The 24,618-nt window shown below is 45.6% G+C and overlaps 1 protein-coding gene across 2 annotated transcripts; it reads right to left on the reverse strand.

Annotated features, from left to right (window-relative positions):
- Window positions 1–584: 584 nt before the first annotated feature.
- LOC115098175 (cathepsin L1-like) lies at window positions 585–22,299 on the reverse strand. 2 transcript variants are annotated; one of them, XM_029614565.1, is made up of 8 exons: window positions 22,166–22,299; window positions 16,145–16,280; window positions 14,937–15,059; window positions 13,925–14,074; window positions 7,005–7,229; window positions 2,925–3,093; window positions 1,936–2,050; window positions 585–1,052 (listed from the first exon to the last, which is right to left on the reverse strand). In XM_029614565.1, exons 1-8 carry the CDS (start codon window positions 22,294–22,296, stop codon window positions 953–955), a joined length of 1,149 nt encoding a protein of 382 aa, XP_029470425.1. In that variant the 5' UTR covers window positions 22,297–22,299; the 3' UTR covers window positions 585–952. The 2 variants fall into 2 exon arrangements, with proteins under 2 accessions (XP_029470425.1, XP_029470426.1); XM_029614566.1 differs by lacking the exon at window positions 16,145–16,280 and having other exon boundaries at window positions 22,166–22,228.
- Between the last annotated feature and the right edge of the window lie 2,319 nt (window positions 22,300–24,618).

Below are 24,618 nucleotides of genomic sequence, written 5' to 3' on the forward strand. Positions count from 1 at the left end.
GATTCAGAAAGTAAAATGTGCGGCCAATCTGCACATTTTATGCTCATAACGCCTGCCCTTTATGAGCAGTCCGGAAAAGTGTTCAGTGTATTAAGTCAGAGGAACCAAAAACGTAAAAAAAAAAAAAAGTGCCGGCCAGTCCGGTTAGGAGAACAGACGCTCCATTTCCCTAACCAATCGCTGTCAGCGGGTTCGGAAAACCAATACTCATAAAATTGAGCGTCAGTTTCCTGAACCCGCTGACAGAGCCACCTCTCCTGAGCCAAGGAGGCACTAGGGGCAACAATCGACCCTAGCGTCTCCTTTTAGCGCGACCCCTCATTTACCGAAAGGATCTCGCGCCCAGGAGAGGTGGCTGGGCGCACGTCAGGAGAGTGGGCACTCAACATGGAGCCCCTGTTCTCCCATGATCAGTTCTGTTTCGGGCTGTATGATCGTCAAAGATGAAATCTTAATAGAGACATCAGTGCGGTAGCAAACTACTTGTTTCTTGCTGCTTCTTGTCTCCAAGTGAGAAGTACTGCTCTGCATGTGAATGAGTCATGGAATCAAATCAGTCACCAAGGAATATCCAAAGTCTAGCTTTGCAAGCTCAATATGTTTATTCTGAACATGTTCTGTAAAATAACAAATCACTTAAAGAAAGCCTCTAAATGCTGATTTGCATGTTCAGAAAAGATCCAACAGACCTTCCTCTTCAGATTTTACACATGAATTCAGTTGCCTGCTGACAGCTAGGAGACCACACCTAATGTCAGCAAGGGATGGCAGGGCTAAAGATTAGGAGCTGCAAGTGTGAAAGAAAAGAACGCTCTATATTCTAGGCCATTTTACTCATTCTTTAAGATAGAAAACAGATCTGCAATGTTCAGAGAATTGCTCAAGTCATCAAGTCATGATGAGATGACCGATGGTAAAAGGGTAGGCAGCAGAAGCCGGTGTGGATTAGTGCTCACAGAACTGGGTAGCTGGCCCGACTGGCCACGCCACATTGATTCCCTGCACCCTTCAACAGACGCAGGTAGCCTTGTTCACCCCAGTTCTCAGTCCAGCTGTGGGGAGGAATGAAAGCAAAAGAACGCGGGTATGGTTCAGATTCAGGACGACATTTTTAGTTGGAAAACATTAATCCAAATATAATGGCAACTCAAATAAAAGGAACAGACTTGGGAGTTGACAAAAGACTTGTGCCAACATAATGCAAGGTGAACTACCCCAAGGCCTTGTGAAACATTTACTTAGGGGAAAGAGTCGAATACTTGAATTTATGGGGTCGAGGAAAGAGATGTTTTTCATATGCAAGGCCTTGCCGAGATGCAGGGGGGTCCATCAGCAGTCCTGCACAGTAGCAGGTCACAATTCCAAGTCTGTGTGTCTGTACCGTCACTAGAGACTCCTGCTCAAAAACAAACGTGGCGCTGTAGCTAACATGAAATTTTCATTGTGGATGGGACATAGTCATGATCCAGGGTCCGCCCCATTCCTCACTTCCCACCACCCTGCACAGAGAATGTAAGCCCAATTGTTAAACAGGATGAAAGATTAACAAGAATTAAAAAGAAATGCCTAAGTGAGGCAAAATGTAGCATCAGAGCAGAAAAAAAAAAAAAGGACAAGGAGGTCATGATAAGATGTGGAAGGAGAGATGTTCAGAGAGAATGTTTTCTTGAAGGTGTGAAGGATGCCTGGAATAACCTGCCAAGAAAGGTAGTGGTAGCCAGAACAGAATTCAAGCATGCCTGGGACAGATCTGGAGGGTGTTGGTAAAAAAAAAAACAAACCCCAAAGTGAATAGTGACTGTGGTGATATGCTAGGCAAGGCCATCTGAGAAGACAGTGGGCCAAGAGATCCTTATCCACTAACATTTGCTATGTTGGCATGTTACTCGTTTCTTCTCTTTAGGACATTTTGCTAACCTAGAGCCCCATACTCACCTGTTCTTTATCAGCCAGTAGTCAGAGCTTTTTCCCTTCTCCAGCAAAGTACCGTAACCCACAGCCAGCATGGCATGGTTCACCATCTGACTGCACCAGCTGTCGTAGTAAATGCCTACATAATGTGACAGTGAGATATGCTGTGAAAATATTCCACATGCCTTTTTCTTATGACTTTGCAAATATTGTGTGCTGCTGTTTGGAAAAGGGAATATTTCAGGGTGGCCTCCTCACCCAAGACCAAGCCAGCCGTGCAAAGGGGACTCTAGAAGATAGTTACAATTGCACTTGAAGAATCACAGGGGCTATGTAGTAATTCTGTTCTTTGACATACATTCAGTTTTATTCCCGCCCAAAGGGACCCAAAGTGCTTTACATCATATGAGATAAAATACAGCAATACAGCACGGTAAAACACATACAGAATAATGAGGACAATCCTAAATGTAGCCCTACCCAGACCCCACTCTCACTAGGATAGGGCTGGGGGAACATCACACACACAAGAAAATAACACTCCCTTTCAGTTTCATTACAATAAATATAAACAGCATACAAACATAATATCAAACGCATATAAAATTAGCAGCATCAAAGTAAATATACTAACACACATTCATTCCATCCCATCCCCCCATCAGCATATCTGAAATCCCCAATCATTCCTAAAGGAGTTCCAAAAGGGGTAATTCCTTAGGTTTGCCTTTTGGGAATAACCTGCCCGCACCAGGGGTTAACCTAAAAGGCTTCCTCAGATGACAGCAGGGAGGAGGCAGGACCATCATCAGGCCAGCAGAGGGGAACAGCCTCAGTAAGAGCAGCTGGAACTAGAGGGAAACATCAGCTGCAGGCAAGCTTGGTCCCTTCAGCACAAGTAGAAAAGATAAAGGAGACTTTTGTATGAACAGAAACTGAGGGATCAGTTTGCAGTGGGCCAACATTCATCTGGCCTTCTCTCCAGCTAAATAGGAGCAGAAGGAATGTGTTACCTGATCGGTAGAAGCGGAAGGTGAAGGCTTTAGCATCCACGGCAACAGAAACCGGGCCAACTGAGGCCACCGCCTGCTCCAGAGCTCCTTCACTGCCCTGTGGGATCCTCACAAAGGATGTACAGTTGGCAGCTTTATTAAGAGGGTTATAGCGGCACATTCCATTGTCCTGCATGAGAAGCAAAGGGGAAAAACAGATCCATCAGTTCACAGCATGACAAGCAGCTCTGTCTCCTCCTGTGACCAGACCAGTACCATGCACAGGATCCAGGGTCATGGGGCAGCATAAAAATAAGCAGGGACATGAAGAAAGGAACAGACGGGAAGGTGCTCAGAATAGCTTCCAGTACTCTAGAAGGTGTAGGAAAGGTGGAAGAGGTGAGAAAATGGACCCGAGATGGGGGTAACAGACTGGAGGATGCAGAAGATATTGGATCTAGATATCTGGAATAAAAACAGAGGCTGTGAGCGTAGCTTGGATAACACTGTAGCAGTGATGCACACAGGGTGATGCCCTGTGTGAACAATTACTGTGCTGCAAACCCCCCCCCCCCCCCAATTCTCAGGGGGGGGGGTTGCCCATTCTCAGGCCCATTAAAAAAAGCTCAGCTCCCTCCAGCAATCTTATTTTTAAAAACTGACACACACACACATACACACCCCCGCTGCGGAACCAATGGATAGGGAAGGGTATTACCTATCCTAGGGAAACCTTACAGCCTTGCACATATGGCCCCCCCTCCCCCTCTCCACACAATACACACTCCCACACCCTTTAGAGAGACACACAATTCAACGATGCATTTGTAACAAATTTTACATGACATTCAAAAATACAGTCTTTTGAGGCAAAATCATCACTTACAACAGGCATATTACAACGCGTATAAAGAGCACATACAACTTACAAAGTGTATAAAGAGCAGGCAGCAAAACACTGCACGGAGCGGCAGTAGCCAGAGGCATTCACGGAGCGGGATGCCAGAGGCCAGTGGTTGGTGTTCCACCTTCACGGAGCGGAAGGATGGAGGGCTGCCATCTCCCAATTAAAAAAAGAAAAAAGAAAAAAAACAGGGATGGGTTCATGGGCTATAGGTATTACCAATTATTAGGCTTATTCAATTACCAATTATTAGGCTTTTCAATATTTGATAGTTAATGTGACTTTCAAGGCATACTTCACTTTCAATGCATATCCAGCATAGCTCCCTGCTTCAATAGCAGGGGAGAAGAAAAACTAATACTTCACGCATATCTCTGCTTCAACGGCAGAGAGCTATGCTGCCGCTTACCCAACTAATCAAACTTAACATTTCACTTGGAAGCAGCTCCATCACTGCTCTCTACATTAATAGTGGGGGTGAAAGGGAAATAGAACCTAAGGTTACTAAGAGCCAAGAGAAACAGATAAGTATGAGAAAAAAGAAGTGTGAAGCTTGCTGGGCAGACTGGATGGACCGATTGGTCTTCTTCTGCCGTCATTTCTATGTTTCTATGTATTATATTTACATGCATTGCTGTGGTGCCAACCAGAAAACACTGCAAAAAAAAAAAAAAGACACTTGGAGCTCCTATGTAATTAGACTTTTTGTAATGCATGCTACATGTGGGCTTGGCCCTCAAAAAGCCATGAATAAACAAAATTACCACTACAACCATAATAACCCTCCCATACCAAAACAACCCTAATTGCCAACACTCAAAAGTAACAACCTCATCTATGAAAAGGCAATACTGCACATATTACACCAAGACCTAGAACACTAATACACCTTCTATTAGGAAAACAGCACAAATCAGACTGCTACAGATCCCTACAGATAAATTATTTAGTAGCAGAATACTTCACCTCAGTCACACATGGAGAACAGAGAGACCCTGACCAAATACAGACTAAAGAGACCAGAAAGATAAATAAAAATGTGCTGAAAAAAACTGAACTGGAACCCATAACAAGCCAGCTTCTGTGAGCAGAGCAACAGTGGAAAAACAGAAACATTACATTCTTCATAAAACATTAAATAATAAAATCAAGAAATAAATTATAGTAAAATCATAGTCATAAAAAGAATATTTCAAACCAGTTAAATAGAATATCCAAAATTTCCCCAAACACCAATAAAATATTTCAAAACATCTGACGAATAAAAAGAACATATTTTAGTTATTGGATTTATTTCCCAAAAGCACAAAATATTCAAAATAGCAGAAACATCAAATTACATCCAATAATTAAAACTAATAAGGATTAAAAAATCTCCTGCTCTCCATACTTGAGATCTTATGATTTCCAGTCACGCTGATATTGTCATGCATTGGGGGAGGTAGGGCCACACAAACATTATCGTCAGACACACACATACATGCACACATTAATTCTCACACCATCTCTCATATACATGCCTATGCTCTCACACACATTCCCTCTCTCTCCCTCACAGATACATTATGTGTGTGCCTGCCTGTGAGAGCCTATATGTGACCCACAGGCTCTAACAGGTACACACAAACACAAGCTCTACACAAGACAAATACATGCACACAAGCTGACAGACACACACAATCACAAATGACAGGCACACACTCAAGCTCTCACACAGACACACATACACATGATCACAAATGACACAGGCACACAGACATGAACACAAGCTCTGATACAGACACATGCACACAGGTTCCTTCACACAGTCACACACACATGGCCTCCTTTCTCCAGGCCACAATGTGATGGGCTCCACCGCGGCCCCCTCCATCCTCCTCTTCACATCAGGCTGTGGTGGGATGAATTCCACCACAACCCCGCGGTCTAGTCTTTCCTTTGGCTCTGCTGACCTTCTCACGATTGAGGGTAAGGGTGGGGGCAGGAAATCTGTGAGCGTAGACGTGCAAGCTAACAGGGAAAACTGCCACGGCCTCTCCTCACTTTTAGCCGCCAGCAGGTTGAGCTCTGCCGGCGGCCCACCCCTCTTCTTCCCAGCCTTTTCTCATTTTCAGCCACCAGTGGGTTGAGCTCCGCCGGTGGCCCCGGGTCCTCTCCTGCTGCCACCACCTCCTCAGGTGTGCCGCCCCGTGCAAATGCATAGTGTGCATACCCGGTCGGGCCTGGCCTGGCCAGCCTCGGGGTCTTCAGGTACTTCAGCGAGGCTCTCATGCACCACAAAATTCTTAAAATTCCACAGAATCAAATGAAACTAATAATTTCAAGATTGCAATGAAGGGAGTATGTGAATGGAGCTCCTTAAGATCCAACTCATTGTTAAAATGTCTTATGGAGAAGTAAAGCCTGAATGCCTTGTAGTTATATAGACCTTTCCACCCTGTGATTGCATATCTTTAGGATTTAAAGCAGACTGACTGGCCCAGAACTGCAGCCCTTTCTAGTGCTCTTCTGTTGTCAGGGAATGTTTAAAGACTTCCCATGTGTAACAATTTGAGCCTTTCTGGCTTTTGCTGTGGGCTTAATTAGGCACACCTGAACAGATAAGAAGCCCTTGGCTTTACCTTTGCAAGTAAAAACCAAATCCCCCAGTGCACCCTGGTAAACTCCTGGTAAAAAAACAGCCTGGCTCAGACTGCAGCAGGGAGAAACATTACGTTTTTACATTTGGCTAGATTTGTCTAAAAGTATCATGACATTCCCTCACTGATTCTGTAAACAGTTCAATTCTTGGTCAGACCTAAGACAGCAAGGATCCCAACACCTCCTGTGGCTGAAATTGTCAAGAACATTCAAGCCATACAGAGGCATCACTGCTTCTGCATTGTTACAAACCAGCATTTGTGACAGACGAGAAGGAATATATTTTCATGATGCAACCTTAACCAGTATTAAAATTATTGTGTGTGCCGGGGCTTTATTTGTACAATAAATCCATTTACAGCAAACCTTGGTTTGACGTTATAAATTATAACAAACTGAAGCCATGACCTCCAAAGGGAAATCTGGTACAGCATTTGTTTCAATAGTCAAATTCTGCTGTAATAAATCTGTTTAATCACATTGGATAGTTTCAAGCCTGTTGTACAAAGGATTCACTCTTACATTTATTACTGTCACAAGAAGATGTAGTATCTTACCCTTTCTAGGTAGGGGTAGGCGGCTTCTGAATTTATACCTCCATTACTTTGTACATACATGAAAGCTTTAGTTATGTATCCACCACAGCAGCCATGGTTCCCCTGTGGCTTGGAGCAATCCACAAGGTTTTGTTCACTCAGAGAGGTCAGTTGGCCTGTTTTCTTGAAGACCTGCCCCTCCAGAGCACCAGTGGCACTGAAAGCCCAGCAGGAACCGCAGTGACCCTGGAAACAGCAGCAGAAAGATGTGAAAAAAATATATCTATATAGATAAGATATACCTAGATATTTATAATTTTTCCCTGCTCTTAGGAAGAAATAATTAGAGGACCTGCCAGAGTAAATCCTGGAAAGAGCCAAATAGAACAGAATAGTGTATTTAATGTTGAGATTACTTACCTGATAATCTCCTTTTCCTTAGTGTAGACAGATGGACTCAGAACAAGTGGGTATAGTGTGCTCGTGCTAGCAGTTGGAGACGGATCTGACGTCAGCACGGGTACATATACCCCCACAGGAAGTGAAGCAACTCAGTAATCTTCCTTGCAAAAGCTGTTATGGATATATGTGTACTGACCGATCAATGATTTAGTGAAACAGGATTCCCCTGACCGATTGATAGTAGCTGGAGACCGCCAGCGTTCCCAACCGGAAGGCGTCGACACCTGGCAGAGTGGACGCTCTCGTGTAAGAAAGGACATGGCTTACCTTGAATCTGTGAAACCCATGTATACTGGCAGCCGGGTGGGATGCTGAGTCCATCTGTCTACACTAAGGAAAAGGAGATTATCAGGTAAGTAATCTCAACATTTCCTAGCATGAAGCCAGATGGACTCAGAACAAGTGGGATGTACAAAAGCTTTACTCCCGGACTGGGCGGGAGGCTGCCTGAGGACCGCGTAGCACTGCCCTCGCAAATGCTGTGTCCTCCCTGGCCTGGACATCCAGACGGTAAAATCTGGAAAAGGTATGGAGGGAGGACCATGTCGCCGCCTTACATATCTCCGCGGGCGACAGCATCCTAGATTCTGCCCAAGAGGCCGCCTGCGCTCTGGTGGAATGAGCCTTGACCTGCAGAAGTGGTGACTTCCCGGCCTCTACGTAGGCCGCTCTGATAACTACTTTGATCCAGCGGGCGATGGTGGGCCGAGAGGCCGCTTCCCCTTGCTTCTTCCCGCAGTGAAGGACGAACAGATGGTCCGTCTTTCGTACTGCTTCTGTCTTTTCCAGGTATCTGGGCAGCAACCTGCCTATGTCGAGATGGCGCAGCAAACGCCTTTCTTCTGATTTCTTTAAACCCACCGTGGTTGGCAAAGATATGGTTTGGTTGAGGTGAAATTGTGAGACTACTTTAGGTAAGAAAGAGGGAACCGTGCAAAGATGGATAGCCTGTGGAGTGATTCTGAGAAAGGGATCACGGCAGGACAGCGCTTGTAGCTCTGAGATGCGGCGTGCGGAACACACTGCCAGCAAGAACACCATCTTCAAAGTTAGTGAACGGAGAGATAGGCCCCGAAGGGGTCTGAAGGTGGATCCTGCGAGGAAATCCAAAACTATGTTGAGGTTCCACAGGGGCACTGGCCACTTCAATGGCGGACGAATGTGCTTGACTCCTTTCAGGAAGCGGGAAACATCTGGGTGCGTGGCAATGGTCTTGCCATCCCTCCTGGGACCGTAGCAAGACAGCGCAGCCACCTGAACCTTGATGGCCTCTGAAGCCCATCCTGCAGGAAATCCAGAACAATAGGGATTGTGGTCGCATGTGGATTGGTGCCATGAGTGTTGCACCAGGCTTCAAATACTCTCCAGATCCTTATGTAGGTAAGGGATGTGGAAAACTTGCGAGCTCGGAGGAGTGTATCTATCACCGGCTCCGAGTAACCTCTTTTCTTCAGTCTAGCCCTCTCAAGGGCCAGACTGTAAGAAAGAATTGAGCCGGATCCTCGTGGAGGATGGGACCTTGACATAGCAGGTCCCTGAGAGGAGGCAGGGGAAGAGGGTCCCCTGTCAGTAGTCTTCTCATGTCCGCGTACCTGGGTCTTCTTGGCCAGTCTGGTGCCACTAGAAGAACTAGGCCTCTGTGCCTCTGAATCTTGTGTATAAGAGCGCCCAGCAGGGGCCATGGAGGAAAGGCGTATAGCAGGGTCTCTGGAGGCCATGGCTGAAGCAGGGCGTCGATCCCGTGCGAGAACGGATCTCGCTTGCGGCTGAAGTATCTGGGTACTTGCGCATTGGACCTGTCCGCTAATAGGTCCATGTCCGGAGACCCCCACTGATCCACAATCATCTGGACGGCTGTGGGGGACAGCTGCCATTCTCCCGGATTTAGGCTTTCCCTGCTGAGGAAGTCTGCTGCGGTGTTGTCTCTTCCGGCAATGTGGACGGCGGAGATGTCCTGGAGATGCACCTCTGCCCAAGCCATCAGCGGGGCTATCTCTAGGGACACCTGTTGGCTTCTGGTTCCGCCCTGTCGGTTGATGTATGCCACCGTGGTGGCGTTGTCGGACATCACTCTGACTGCTCTGTTCCTCAGTCTGTGAGCAAATCGCAGGCAGGCTAATCGGACTGCCCGTGCCTCTAGGCGGTTGATGTTCCACCCAACTCTTCTCTGTTCCACCGCCCTTGGGCGGTGAGCTCTTCGCAGTGTGCTCCCCATCCGCTCAGGCTGGCATCTGTGGTGAGCAGAGTCCACGTGGGGGAGGACATCTTCGACCCCCTGCTCGTGTGGTTGGACTGCAACCACCACCGTAGCTGGGTCCGCAGTCTGACTGGTAGAGGTAGATGCACGGAGTAATTCCGGAAGCGTGGGCTCCATCGAGAGAGGAGGGAGCGTTGTAGTGGTCTCATATGGGCCCGCGCCCAGGGTACCACTTCCAGGGTGGATGCCATGAGACCGAGAACCTGCAGATAGTCCCAAGCTATGGGCCGGCTGGCTCCCATCAAGGACCGTAGCCGGGTCTGGAGCTTTAACCTTCTCTTGGTGGTTAGGCTGACTTTGTCTGCTGGGGTGTCGAACCGGACTCCCAGGTATTCCAGTGATTGGGAAGGCTGTAGGCAACTCTTGCTTAGGTTGACTACCCATCCCAGGCTTTCCAGAAGGGTGATCACTCTGTTGGTTGCCCGATGGCTCTCCTCTCGTGATTTCGCTCTGATCAGCCAATCGTCTAGGTAGGGATGGACAAGGATTCCTTCCCTCCTGAGCGCCACTGCTACTGCTACGATCACCTTGGTGAAGGTCAGCGGCGCCGTGGCTAACCTGAAGGGCAAAGCCCGGAATTGGAAGTGTTGTCCCAGAACCTTGAAGCGTAGGTAGCGCTGATGATCCCGATGGATCGGGATATGCAGGTAGGCTTCTGACAAGTCTAAGGCCGTGAGGAATTCCCCTGGCTGTACTGCGGTCTTGACTGAGCGCAGAGTTTCCATGCGAAACCTCGGGACCCTTAAGTATCGGTTGACTGACTTGAGGTCCAATACGGGCCGGAAAGTGCCCTCTTTCTTGGGTACCATGAAATAAATGGAATAGTGCCCAGAATCCATTTCCCATGCAGGTACTGGGACTATGGCTTTCAAGGACAGGAGCCTCGCCAGGGTAGCTTCCAATGCTGCCTTCTTGTGGATTGGACACGGAGATTCCACAAACCTGTCCGGAGGGATGTGATGGAAGTCCAGATAATACCCCTCTCGGATGATGGCGAGGACCCACTGGTCCAACGTAATCTCGACCCATCTGGGGTAGAAGAGGGTTAACCTGCCCCCTATGGCTTCGTCCCCCGGATGGATCGGCTGATTCTCATTGTGGGGTGCGGCCGGGACCCGAACCCGAGCCGGCTCCCTTCTTGTGCTGCTTGGTCCGAAAGGACTGGTTCCTGGCCTGAGGACGAGGTGCCTGATAGCGACTCCTATAGGGAGTGAAGCATTGGGAGCTTCTACCTCTGGAGGGCCTCGGAAAGGTGCGCTGGTTCCTCTTGGACCTGTCTTCCGGCAGTCGAGGTACTGGAGAGGCGCCCCATGTGCTGGCCAGTTTATCTAGGTTGCTGCTGAACAGAAGAGAACCCTTGAACGGCATTCTAGTGAGACGTGTCTTAGAAGGGGCGTCGGCTGATCAATTCCGAATCCAGAGCTGCCTCCTGGCTGCTACTGAGGATGAGACCCCCTTGGCTGTCGTACGGACTAAGTCGGAGGCAGCATCCGTAAAGAACGAAAGAGCTGACTCCATGTCTGCTGCCGGCGCATTGTTCCTGACCTGTGACAAACAGGAACGCGTTACCACTGTGCAGCAGGTTGCGATTCGCAGAGACAGAGCTGCCACCTCAAAGGTTTGTTTCAGGATGGTGTCCAGGCGGTCATGAGCCTCCTTGAGGGCCGCCCCACCCCCTCCACTGGAATGGTAGTGCGCTTGACCACAGCGCTAACCAAGGCGTCCACCTTAGGGCATGCCAGCATATCCTTGATTGCCGGGTCCAGGGGGTACATGCCGGACAAGGCCCGACCCCCTTTGAATGAGGCCTCCGGCGCATTCCACTCCAAATCGATCAGCTGTTGCGCCGCTTGCAGGAAGGGGAAATGGCGGGCTGTGGGACGAAGACCCTCCAGCAGGGGGTTCTGCGCAGATGCCTCCATGGTGCTGGGACCTGGAATAGCCAACTCCGTCAGGCACTGAGAGACCAGGTCGGAGAGATCCTCCTTGGGAAAGAACCGCCTCATAGTTCGATATGGCTCTATCCCCGAGGGAAGTTCCCCCTCTTCGGGGGGTTCGGACTCGTCCTCCGAGACATCAGGGTCCGCAGGAGCCGGACTGCCCGGAGGTGGGTGCCCGCGGTAAGGGCGAGAAGGCCCGGGGGCAGGGTCAGCCGGGGCAACAGGGCCTGGACGGGAAGCCGACTGCATCTGTACAAAGGCGTGAATCCCCTTAAATAAGTCCACCCAGGAAATGGAAGCGGTTTCTAGCCGTCGGGGTACCAAGTCCCCCGGAATTCCTGGCTGTTCAGGACACCCCGCTAAATCCGGGGTGGCCCCTGGGGAACTGTCGGTAAACCTCGGTTGAGACTGGTCCTGGCCCGAGGCTCCCACGGCCTCCTCACATTGGGCACAAAGGGAGTCTGGCTCCTCGCTCTGCGTGACTCTAAGCTGGTATGCTGAGCACAGGCCAAGAGCTTTCATGCCGGAGTCAGGAGGTGCCGCCTCTGGAAACGCCGGGGCGTTCAAGTGTTCCATCGCGTCTTGCGAATGCAGGGCACCGGCTTATGCCAATAATATGCGCTTAATAATCTGCGTTCAGCAATATGCGCTCAATAATATACAATATGCGCTCAAGAATATGCGTTCAGCACTATGCGCTGAGTAATATCCAATATGAGCTCAAATATACAATATGCGCCCAAGAATATGCGTTCAGCACTACGCGCTCAATAATATACAGTATGCGCTTAAGAATATGCGTTCAGCTATATGCGCTCAATAATATACAATATGCGCTCAAATATACAATATGCGCTCAAGAATATGTGTGCAGCACTATGCGCTCAATAATATACAATATGCGCTCAATAACATACGCTTAGTAAAGTATATGCTGCGTTGTGCGCCCATCCACAGGCGCCTATCCGTGGGCGCTCAATACCTTAACAAGGCAGACAAAATGGCAACGCCGCCGATCCTCGTACCTCGGAGACCAAAAGGAAGAGATGTACGCCTTACCTGATCTTCGGCGCTTCCCGGCTGTAACCCGAGCGGTCTCCGGCTGCGGGGGGAGAGGGGAAATACCTTCACCGCCTCGCTCGAGGAGGTGCACCCGCTGCCTCTAAGCCGCCGAACTCGTCTCGCTCGGGGCTAAGTCCACGCCAGGACCGAGGCGCCTCTCAGCCAAGCCCGAGCCCTTCTCGCTCGGGGGCTAGATCCCTGCCACGACTCAGCCACCGGACCGAGGCCTAGACCTCCGAGGGATCACGGAAATCACCTCGGGAAACTCAACTGGGGGAGGGACCCGAGGGTATCACCGCAGGAGTGCGGGGCTCGTCTTCTGGTATCTTCTTAGAAATTTAGAAAGTAGAAAGTAGATTTGGAAAACACGCTCAGCGAGCGTGCAGGAGCTCCAAACTGCTTTGGAGATGGAAATTACTGAGTTGCTTCACTTCCTGTGGGGGTATATGTACCCGTGCTGACGTCAGATCAGTCTCCAACTGCTAGCATGAGCACACTATACCCACTTGTTCTGAGTCCATCTGGCTACACGCTAGGAAATGTCCATTTTATCCCTGAATCTGTTTTCAGGCTCTTCTGTCCTCCATAGGCAGGAGGATCTGAGAGATGCTCAAATATGCTTGAAACTGGTGGATTTTTTAATGCAAAAAACAAAGTAGTCAAAACCATATGTGTGAAATTTGCAGCACTTTTCAACTTCTTCCTGATATGGTTCTGGTGAATTTCCACAGGTTAGGGTAAGGTCCAGAATGACAGCTGACCTTCACTCCAAGTTTGAACCTGATCAGTTGTTGCACCTCTGCCTAGACCAGATGACTGCATTTAACCACCATATAAGCTCTTTCCAGACAACATTTCAAGCGGTTTTCAAGGTAACTTCCAAATGCACTCAAAACAAAATCACAAATAGCCCAGGGAGAAGACTTTAAACATTGTCAAAAGCCAGATGGTATCTGCTGCTGCATCCATCAGCAGATTGACACCATAACATAGCACTCCTGCACGTTCCTCGTGACCTTGAATAAGACACTTAACCCTCCCTGCACATATATATAGCTTGTAAGCATTTTGTGGGTAGAGGCATTCAGAGGGTGTTAATGTTTAAAACTCTTAAGACAGTGCTGACAATGTACACAGCACTATTTAGGTAGAAATCTTATGGGGCAGTTTCATAAGGTCTGCTGCCCCGTGGGATTTACGTACGTATAGCCTCTGCTCACCTGGTTCTTCACGGGTGTTACGTATCCCTTCGTACGCCAATCCACCTCCTTTGGAACTTCAAAAGCACCTGATTCCTGGAACAAGGGCACCTTTTCCTCCTCCCAGTGCTGGAGGAAACCGTTTAGCAGCTGAGCAAACTCCTCATCGGTCTAAAGACAGTAAATGGAGTTTTCAGCAGGTGAGGCATGCGCAGGGCCTCACGCTTTTGTTTGTGCCCCTCTAACGCACAGAGAAAAAGAATTCCCTAAGGGTATACTATGGAAAATAGGTCAAGTCTGGAATCCGTATTGTGACTGATTAACGGGTTCATACTAGACAGTCAAGAGAAATACAAAAGCAGCTCAGAATAAAAAGGGTTGGGTTTTTTTTTTTGGGGGGGGGGGGGGGGGGGTTGCCATCTATGCTTCTTTATCTAAACTCCACAGATCAAGTCCCAAATATTCATATTACACAACCAAGAGGTGAATGTGAAAATCATTTAGCACAAAGTCTTAACATCTATAAACGTGCAAGCATTTCCATCTGTAAGATTGTAAGATCTGTTTTCCATGTTAAAAAATAAATAAACTTGCTTGACAGGTTTTGGCCAATGCACTGACCTGCATCAGGGGATTATGCGGGACACAAGAACGGGTAGAAGGACTGAGCTGGGTTTTGTGACCTTTGTGGAATTTTTTATGGCCCCGTCGAATAAGTTTGGTGCTATCCCCTTCGTGTTTGTCAGAAAGACGCTTTCATAACTGCTCTGCCCTCCATAGGAAGGAGTGGCCTAGGGGTGAGTGCAGTGCTCTGCACACCAGGGTGCAAGCACTGCTCCTCCCACTGACATTCCCTGTGATCTTGGGCAAGCCATTTTGTCTCCTGTTGCCTCAAGAACTTACTTAGATTGTAAGCTCTTTAGGGAAGGGACTTATCATACCTGAAAGAAATGTTGTAAATCGTCCTGTGCTAAAATTGGAAAGGTAGTCTAGAAATACAAAAGTTATGATGACGTTTTAAGGCTTCTGTTACCATGTCACCAAAGTGGTTCATCTCCAGGAGGTAGCTGTGCTCTCCCAGCGAATGCTCCAGGTTGTGCTGTTCAATCTTCCACAGGTTCTTCTCCCAAACCATCCTGCGGAAAGCCTCCAGCGCCTGCACAAAACAAAAAAGGTCAGAAGCCTGATAATAGTTTCTTCCATGTGTAGTACCCAACGAGAAGGATGGGGTGAGTATGGCTATCGCCAGGGAGACCTGAAGAAGGCAGGCCTGATGAACTGTAAGACAGAACAGTCCAGCCAGTGAAGACTGTTCAAAAACACCTTCTCAAAGTTTTTGCTTGGTTACAGTGACACCTTGTGGGTGTTTTCTTTTATTTTTCACACATAAGTAATAAGATTCTATATCATCTGTGATGGCTCTTTGACCCTTAAAGTAAGCTGATTGACTGGGCAATGCCTTATAGGGCATTACAGATGGCACCCAGACAAGAGGAAGTGGGATGGACACATATTGCACAGAATTTCTGAAAAATAAAGGGATAAAACTTACTGACATTTTTAAACTCTGTTTAAAGCTTTTTCTCAAATCTTTTTAACACTCCACGTAAATGCCCACATCACAAACTGAAGGGTTTCATATTTGATGTTTCCCAGTTGATTTTTTTTTTTTTTTAGTGCTTTTCAACTTCAGACTGGAAAGCACTAATGTAATGGTTATATGGCCATCTGGAACTACCAGAGTGAAATATGGGGGCAAAGTTGACCATTTATTTTTTTTATTTTAAAGAATTTATCAACCATGGCTATCCAGGCGTGGAAAAATATTTAGAAAACTTAGGTGCCAGCTAAAATTCTTAGGTACTGGGAGGAACCTTCATCATCATAATAATAATAATAATAAAAGTTCAATGAAATTTAAATTTTTTTCAGAGATTCCAAATTAATGTACTGTATGGGGGAAGTTTTGGCTTTGGTTTCTATTTACCTGAGAGAAACTTGCTTCAAAATGACTTTGATCAACATCCTGTTGCTTAACTAAATAACCATCCAGCTTGAATGACCATATAATCCCTGCTCTGAGCCTGTGGGAGTCAGTCCCCAAGCAAATATTTCTATAAGCCTTCCCTCCCTCCCTCCCTCTACTGGTAATTTGTCCTCAGTGCCTTAACTTTGCTCAGTGATTCAGCCTGATAACACTTTTTCTTCCTTTCACTCTCCTCCCTCTTCAGGCCTACTTACCCCGGGATACTTTTTTCCATGGAAGGTCTTCCAGTTTCTCCATCCTTCTTCCAAGGCTGGATCTAGAGCAACAGATGGAGCCACCAATAGTACCACAAAGGCAAAAGCCAAATCCAGCTTCAGCATTGCCTTCAGTCTAGGCAAGGGAATAGTTTTAGTGAGAAAAGGAGTTGTTCTAGGTTTTCTCAGTGATTTGTTTCTAGATGTGCAATGCATTTTTGCACTGCTTCTAATAAATGGACTAATACACATTGTGCAGCTGTCATAATAATTGTGAACCTAAATGCTGTCATGTACTCTAATCTGAAGTATTGGTGTCATTCAAGCTTAGAGATTCTCATATCTGTGTAAATAATAAAATACATTCTTTCAGTTAGTCGTCTTAGACAAATATTTGAAAATAGTTATTAAACATTTTCTTCCAAAATGGAAATATGGGTACTGTACCATATTCAGATTGTTCCAGGCCACAGCCACACCCATTCTTTTAAATCCTGGAACATACAGTATGTTCCCATTGCCTAACCAGTAAGGATGAGAAGAGAGAGAGAGTAGAAATGTGCCAGAGAAGAAATGGAAAGGAACCTGGCAGCTCCAGAACCAGACCTCCGTGGAATGGACCAGGGAAAGAAAAATGCTCCGAAATTAAACCCTAGGAGGCCCTTGTGCATTGAAAATAGACCATACTTTTAACCAATGAATAAACCATGGCAGAAAAGTTTATTCACTCTTGGGCAGGGTTTCCTAAACCTATCCTGGCCGCCCCATAGCCAGGTGTGCAGGATATTTGCATATACTGGAAACCCTGTAGAAACAAATTTATCTCATGCATAGTTATTGTGGATATCCTGATCACTCGACTGGCTATGAGGTGGGGGTCACCAGGAAAGGTCCAGGAAACCCTACTATAGGAAGTGCCTTATTTGGGGGAGTCAAGCCCGGTTCTTGGAAGGCAATGTCTCCCTCCTATGTCCTAGGCCTCATGTAACAGCAATTTTGGAATTTGAACCTTTTAAACTTGCAGACTTAATATATAGAAACATAGAAATGATGGCAGAAGACGACCAAATGGCCCATCCAGTCTGCCCAGCAAGCTTCACACTTTTTTTTACTTCTCATACTTATCTGTTTCTCTTGGCTCTTAGTAACCTTTTGGTTCTATTTCCCTTCCACCCCCACCATTAATGTAGAGAGCAGTGTTGGAACGGCATCTAAATGAAATATCTAGCTGAATTAGTTAGGGGTAGTAACCGCTGCAATAAGCAAGCTACACCCATGCTTATTTGTTTAACCAGACTATGTAATTCAGTCCTTGTTGTTGTTGTCTGTATATAGATCCACTTTTCTTCATGCCCCCTGCCATTGAAGCAGAGAGCTATGCTGGATATGCATTGAAAGTGAAGTATCAGACTTATTTGGTTTGGGGTAGTAACCACCGTAACAAGCAAGCTACTCCCCGCTTTTTTGTGAATGCAAATTCTTTTTTCCACATTTCCTCTTGCCGCTGAAGCTTAGAGCAATGTTGGCGTCATATTAACCATGTGTATATGTTTATTGAATAAGGTTATTATCTCCTGGTAGTAGCCGTCATTCCTGCGAGCCTACAGAGATGCACAAGACTCTAATCTTGTGCATTTCTGTAGGCATCTCGATATGGCAGCAATACTCTCAAGCCACAGTTTTAGCTTTACCTTCCTGGGCTGTTCCTGTTTGCCATGTGCAGCAGATAGCACATCCACCCACACTGTTGCATTAGCCCACAGCTATTACCGCCCTTCTGAAACCCTAATGATGTGTGCAACAATGGAAAAACTGAGAAAGCTTGAGGAGAGCAGAGGTGTAGTGTGTCTGCTTATTTTGGGGGCAGAAAGAGGGGTGCCCAATTCAGCACTAGCACCTGGAGCATTTGGGGGTCACTACGTCCTCCAGATCCCCTGCTCTCATCCCCACCCCCAAACTGCTGCAAAAGCAAGGCAGGATGGTACATATAACCATGGCATGTACCAGTCTTAAATAATTTTGTCAGCAAAGGAAACACGTAGATGGATCGGTGTAAAACAAGGTATTTATTGAAGCTTGCCCAATACTTCAATAAATACCTTGTTTTACACCGATCCATCTTCGTGTTTCCTTTGCTGACAGCCATCTTGGATCGGCTACCGGTTTGTTTTCTTAAATAATTTTGTTGCAATAAAAAAACACTGTATAAAGATCTTTTTTTTTTAATCATGGATTTCCAATGCAATTAAAATTACTTACCTTGCACATATTGTAGATTAACATTGGTTCAGTCAAGCATAAGCTATGGCGGATCTGCCAATTGCTGTAAGTTGCATATCTGGATCTATGAATGGTAAAGATGCCAGACTAGCAGTAGAAACACGCTGGCTTTCAATATCTGCCTGACATGGTAGTGTTTTGGCGATTAGGCAGAGACAAAGCCAGCATGCTACTACCGCTAGTTTGTTGCCTTTACCATTCATATAAGACAGCTTGCCTAAGATTCAAATATGCATCTCACAGCAACTGGCAGATCAGCTGTGGCTTATTATTGACTGAACTAATCTTAATCTACAATATGTGCAAGATAAGTAATTATAATTATATCAGAAACTCATGATAAAAAATACAATCTTTATACAATGGATTTTTAATGCGACAAAATTATTTAAAAGACTGGCACCTGGAGAATGGAAAATAAAACAGATCATCATAATGCCTCTGTATCACTCCATGCTGCAACCTCGTCTTGAGTATTGTGTGAAGTTCTGGTCACCTCATCTCAAAAAAGATATAGCAGAATTAGAAAAGGTACAGAGAAGGGCAACCGAAATGATCAAGGGGATGGAACGATTCCCAGTGAAGATTCCTATTCAGGCCTCTCTTCGGTATCTCACACCAAAAGGCTATCCCCTTCTCTACAGGTACCCCTAGCAAAAAGATTCAGACCATCATCAGTCATTCCACCTTCACCTCAACTCAAGCGAATAATGCCTCAAGACATATTATTGCCTGCAATACCTGCGAGGTGGATGGTCTTCATCAAATCACTTATGAGGAGAGATTGGAGAATCTAAATATGTATACCCTGGAGGAAAGGAGGAGCAGGGGTGATATGATACAGACTTTCAGAATGTTAGGAATTATTAGGAAGGGAATGGTTAATAAAACGGAAAATGTCATAATGCCTCTGTATCCTCCATGGTGAGACCGCACCTGGAATACTGTGTACAATTCTAGTCGCCGCATCTCAAAAAAAAATATATTTGGGATGGAGAAGGTACAGAGAAGGGCAACCAAAATAATAAAGGAGATGGAACAGCTCCCCTATGAAGAAAGCTGAAGAGGTTAGGGCTGTTCAGCATGGAGAAGAGACGGCTGAGGTGGGGATATGATAGAGGTCTTTAAGATCATGAGAGGCCTTGAAAGAGTAGATGTGAATCTGTTATTTACACTTTGAATAATAGAAGGACTAGCTGGCATTTCATGAAGTTAGCAAGTAGCACATTTAAAACTAATCTGAGAAAATTATTTTTCACTCAATGCACAATAAAGCTCTGGAATTTGTTGCCAGAGGATGTGGTTAGTGCAGTTAGTGTAGCTGGGTTCAAAAAAAGTTTGGTTAAGTTCTTGGAGGAAAAGTCCATTAATGGCTATTAATCAAATTTTCTTAGGGAATAGCCACTGCTATTAATTGCATCAGTGGCATGGGATCTTCTTACTGTTTGGGTAATTGCCAGGTTCTTGTGGCCTGGTTTGGCCTTTGTTGGAAACAGGATGCTGGGCTTGATGGACCCTTGGTCTGACCCAGCATGGCTGAGGAGAGATATGATAGACATCTATAAAATAGTGAGTGGAATGGAACGAGTAAACCGTAACCAGTTGTTTACTCTTTCACAAAGTACAAAGACCAGGGAATACACAATTAAGTTATTGAGTAATACATTTAAAACTAATAAAATATTTTTTTATTCAATGCATAATTAAGCTCTGGCATTCATTGCCAGAGAATGTGGCGAAAGCTATTAGTGTAGCTGTGTTTAAAAACAGTTTGGACAAGTTCCTGGAGGAAAAGCCCATAAACCATTAAGGTGAAGTTGCAGAAATCCACTTCTTATCCCTGGAATAAGCAGCTTGGAATCTATCTACTCCTTGGGATCCTGCCAGGTACTTGTGACTTGGATTGGCCACTGCTGGAAACAGGATACTGGGCTTGATGGACCTTTGGTCTAACCCAGTATGTTAAATTCTTATGTATTATAATTTGTGCCATCCAGCCTTGTCTTATGAAGCCAGTTTCTTTGTACAAATGTGTTTTAATGACTTCATGGTATTGTTGCACAATAAGAAATAAGACAAGTATATTCTGTTCTGTTTGATTGTAGCTATAGGGAGGAGTTGGGCTTGTTTTGGGGTGTGGTAGTATACTAAATTTCTTATCGATAAGGGGCATTCCCTGTTAAGCTCAGGCAAGAAGCAACAAGAGCAGCTTGAGGGCAGAAGCCAGATGGACATAGGGAAAAATGGAGATATTCAAGAGCAGCTGCCAATGGTAATATTTTGGTACGGAGGAAAATAAGTAAGACTCAGGCATTACATAAGGATTGCCAAACTGGGTCAGGTTTCTAGTCATAGGTTTCTAGAAGTAGGTCATGTATACAGTGGTTCATCTCAACATACATTTCTTGTTTGTAGCAGTTAAGGGTCAGGGATGTACTGAACCCAGGCTGACATCCACAAATGGTTTGTTAAAGAGCCTGGGGCTTGATCTCTCTTCCAAACATTCATCTCATTCTTTTTCAAAGTTATAGTGTTTGCCTCCATCTTGTCAGTTAACAATAAGCTCTATAATTTAACTTGCTGTCTGGATTGTCATATACAGAACAAGGAAGTAGCAGCTGTAAGGCAGAGGTGGCATGGATAGAGGGAGAAATTCTTACAGCAAGGAATAGGGAGATCTTTAGGTGACATAATGGTTCTTGTCACAGAGGAAGAAGAGGCTGTTCAGGACAGCAAGAGTGATGTAGCAAAAGTTTTGTTTGCTAGGGCTTATGCACAAAAAAATAGAACACAAGATATGGCATGCTGAGTCAATTCTGTTGTACCTATATAGAGTCTACCAACTGGTACTGAAGAACAAAAGCACTGCCTGGCAGCAAGAAAGGCTATGGCTCTAGCAGAGGTGCATTAGGGTGTAAGAGATTGAACTGTCTTATTTGTGATGTGCAGTTTGCTTACTGTATTTTATGTTACTTTTTAAGTAAATTTAGATGGTCATAAACCACGTAGGGCATTTTATGATACAAGTCTAGAAATCCCAATGAACTAAACATGTTCACAGCAGATTGTACTAGCTTGTGACAATTTATCAATTCCTACTTACTCCATTCTATATGACATACTAAACATATGTGACATAATAGATGTAAGCAGAGGACCACGTAGCCCACCCAGTCACCCCTGCCTATGCTAGCTCTGGGTCAGGATATCTCCCAGCTGTACAAGCTTAACTGCCCACAGATACAGGCTTGCCCTATCTCATCCAACATGCAGGATTCCCTGCTGCGCTTCCCCCAACCCATTTTGTACCCCGTTTTCCCATCTGGTCTTATGACTACCCTTTGCATCTGTCCCAAATACGCTCAAACAAGGTCACAATTTTCTTACTGCCCATTTCTACTGGCAGCTATTCCAGACATGGTAAAGACGTATTTCCACAGATTTCTTTTGAGCCTCTTCTCCCTCCAATTTCATGTCTTGAATCCTTTTCCTTGAATTACTTGTGTGCAATATTACAAGATGGGCAAGTTATTACTTAAAAAATGCTAGCTCCTGCTGTAATCTCTTGCTTAGAGAAAATCCTGCAGAAAATGCCTGGAGCAGGAGCACTTGTAACCTAATTTTTTTTTTTTTAACTGATCCTTTTTTGATCCTCTGTCCTATGGGGAGGAATAGAAGAGCAAAGGCAAACAAAGCTTCGCAGAAGACTAACAATTAGAAGCCATCACCCATCCCACCTACCTTTTATTGACCGCCTCTGCAGAGGACGAGCTTGTCTTCAGAGCTGTGGTCTCCTCTACTGTGATATGGGTACAGAAGAGAGACCTGGCCTCTACACTCAGAAAAACAGTTGTATATACTTCCCCCATCATACCACAAACCCTTTCCTGCTTGTCAACTACACTGACAAGCCTTTGCAGCAGAGCAAGAACTTCCTGTCTTGTTCCCCCCACCACTCTCTCTCTGCCAAAGAAAAGATGAAAAGGATGCAGAAAAAGATAAGCATGATGCCATCCTGGACTGTCTGAATAGAAGATTAGTGGCTTTTTCTTATGACACCTTCCCTTACATCTTGCTTATAACAAAATAGGAGCTTTATCCCCTCTGCCCCTACATATAAACATTGTACAGTATTTATGGTAGTCAAATTTCACTGTACTAATCTGTCCAGAGAGGCCATAGCATAAAGGCACAGGCTGAGGCAATTCAGATCTCATCCTTGTTTCATCTTTGGACTTGTACAGTTTGTGCTTCTCAGAGAAATTGGAACCGCAACTCCACTGATGTAATAAGGTAAAAACCAGGACCGGCTCAGCCTACTGCTGCTTATGACATGGGGATATCTGATCACTTTATGAAGGTGACAGCACAGGAGGATTGTAACCATTTCAGGAAAGTTATCTCATGATGCTAGGGCTATAGTAAAGTTTCAGGGCGATGACTTCTCAGCATGGAGATGTATAACCAGGCAATATGGAGTTAGTATAGTTCTGGTGTTTAGAAAGGAGTCCTTTATGTTGCTGAACCAAAGTTAGAGAGAGAAAATGTAGGCATATACAGCACAGATATACAGGGGGCAGCGACCAAGGTACCAAGCATTTTACAAATAGAGGCAGTGTTTCGTCTCTTAAATTCTTTTCCCGTGCACACAAAGGAGCATTCACAGCCTCTGGGGGGCAGTGGGGTGTGTGCGCCAGTGGATTCCAGGTCATCATTAATGGCGATACCAGATGGTTGGATTTAGAGCCAGGGTCCTGGTGAATGGCTTCCAGCCTCAGGACTCATCGCTGCAATGACACTAGGAATAATGAGGGGTTCTATTAAAACAGGGGAACCCCCCCCAGATAATTGTGAACAAAGTCTCATAGTACCAGAATCCTGGCACTGGTTTCGATTGAATCAGAATAAAAAATAAATAATTAAAAGGAGAAAGGAGGAACTACCGAGTGAATACAATGGAGAAATTACCTGATAATTTCATTTTCCTTAGTATAGACAGATGGACTCAGGACCAATGGATTGTGCTCCCAACAGATAGAGATGGCGTCAGGTTTCAAAGCTGACGTCACCCTAGACACACCCCTGCAGTGACCTCAGTTTTTCAGTACTCTCCTCAAAAGCCACTGTGGACATACCATTGAAAAAACGTTATTAAAAACCTTGATTAAAAACTGATAACCGTACGCAAACACTGAACCTCCGTAAGATTATAGATGCCCTGATCAAGGGACTGGATGACGGCCTACTCGTAATCTCTTGGAATTGATGTCCACTCCATGGGTGAACCCTTGGCACTATTCTTGGGCAGCGTGAGGCGGGATGCCGAGTCCATCTGTCTACACTAAGGAAAACAAAATTTTCAGGTAAGTAATTTCTCCATTTTCTAGTGTGTAACCAGATGTACAAATCTACTCCCAATTGGGGCGGGAAGCTGCCCACGGTCTGGTTCATACCGCCCTTGCAGAAGCTGCGTCTTCTCGGGCCTGTACATCCGGGTGATAGAACCCGGAGAAGGTGTGTAAGGAGGACCATATTGCCGCTCAGCAGATATCGATGAGGGACAGCAATCTAACTTCCGCCCATGAGACTGCCTGAGCCCTGGTGGAATGAGCTTTAACCGGAGAAGGTAAAGGCTTTCCAGCCTCCACACAGGCTTCTGTGACTACCTCCTTAATCCAGCGAGTTATGGTAGCCCGTGAAGCTGGTTTGCTCTTTCTTCCACTGTAAAGGACAAACAGTCTTTTGGACCAGTTCTGAAACTTCCAGATATTGCACCAAAAATCTACAGACATTCAAATGTCCTTCATGTCTCTGTGCTTATCTAGGAAAGGCAACGAAACAGACTGATTCAAATGAAACTCTGAAACTACCTTCTGACTAAAACAGAAATTACAGTGTTGGAGAGAAAAACATCCGATGAACTATTACCACCTTTGATACTGGAGGACAAGCAAACAAGAATTCAGCCTATGCAACAGGTCCGTGATTTGGATTTCATTGTTGACAATGAAGTAAACTGTAAAGCACATATTGCAACCAAAAACAAAGAAGGGTATCACAAATTATCAATATTAAAACAATTAAAACCCCTCTTGGATCAAAATGATTTTAGAACTATCCTTCAACTACTAATTTTTGCTAACCTTGATTATTGTTTCTAGGCTTGTTTCTAGGATTACTGTTAACAACAATAC

Source organism: Rhinatrema bivittatum, chromosome 8, assembly GCF_901001135.1.
Source record: "Rhinatrema bivittatum chromosome 8, aRhiBiv1.1, whole genome shotgun sequence".
Classification (NCBI taxonomy): domain Eukaryota; kingdom Metazoa; phylum Chordata; class Amphibia; order Gymnophiona; family Rhinatrematidae; genus Rhinatrema; species Rhinatrema bivittatum.

Coding starts and splice junctions, on each gene's coding strand:
- LOC115098175 (XM_029614565.1), bottom strand. CDS start 22,296: ATGATGGGGGAAGTATATACAACTGTTTTTCTGAGTGTAGAGGCCAGG. Junction 15,060..16,144: donor ATGGAAAAAAGTATCCCGGG/GTAAGTAGGCCT, acceptor TGTTTTGTGCAG/GCGCTGGAGGCTTTCCGCAG. Junction 14,075..14,936: donor TGAACCACTTTGGTGACATG/GTAACAGAAGCC, acceptor TACTGTCTTTAG/ACCGATGAGGAGTTTGCTCA.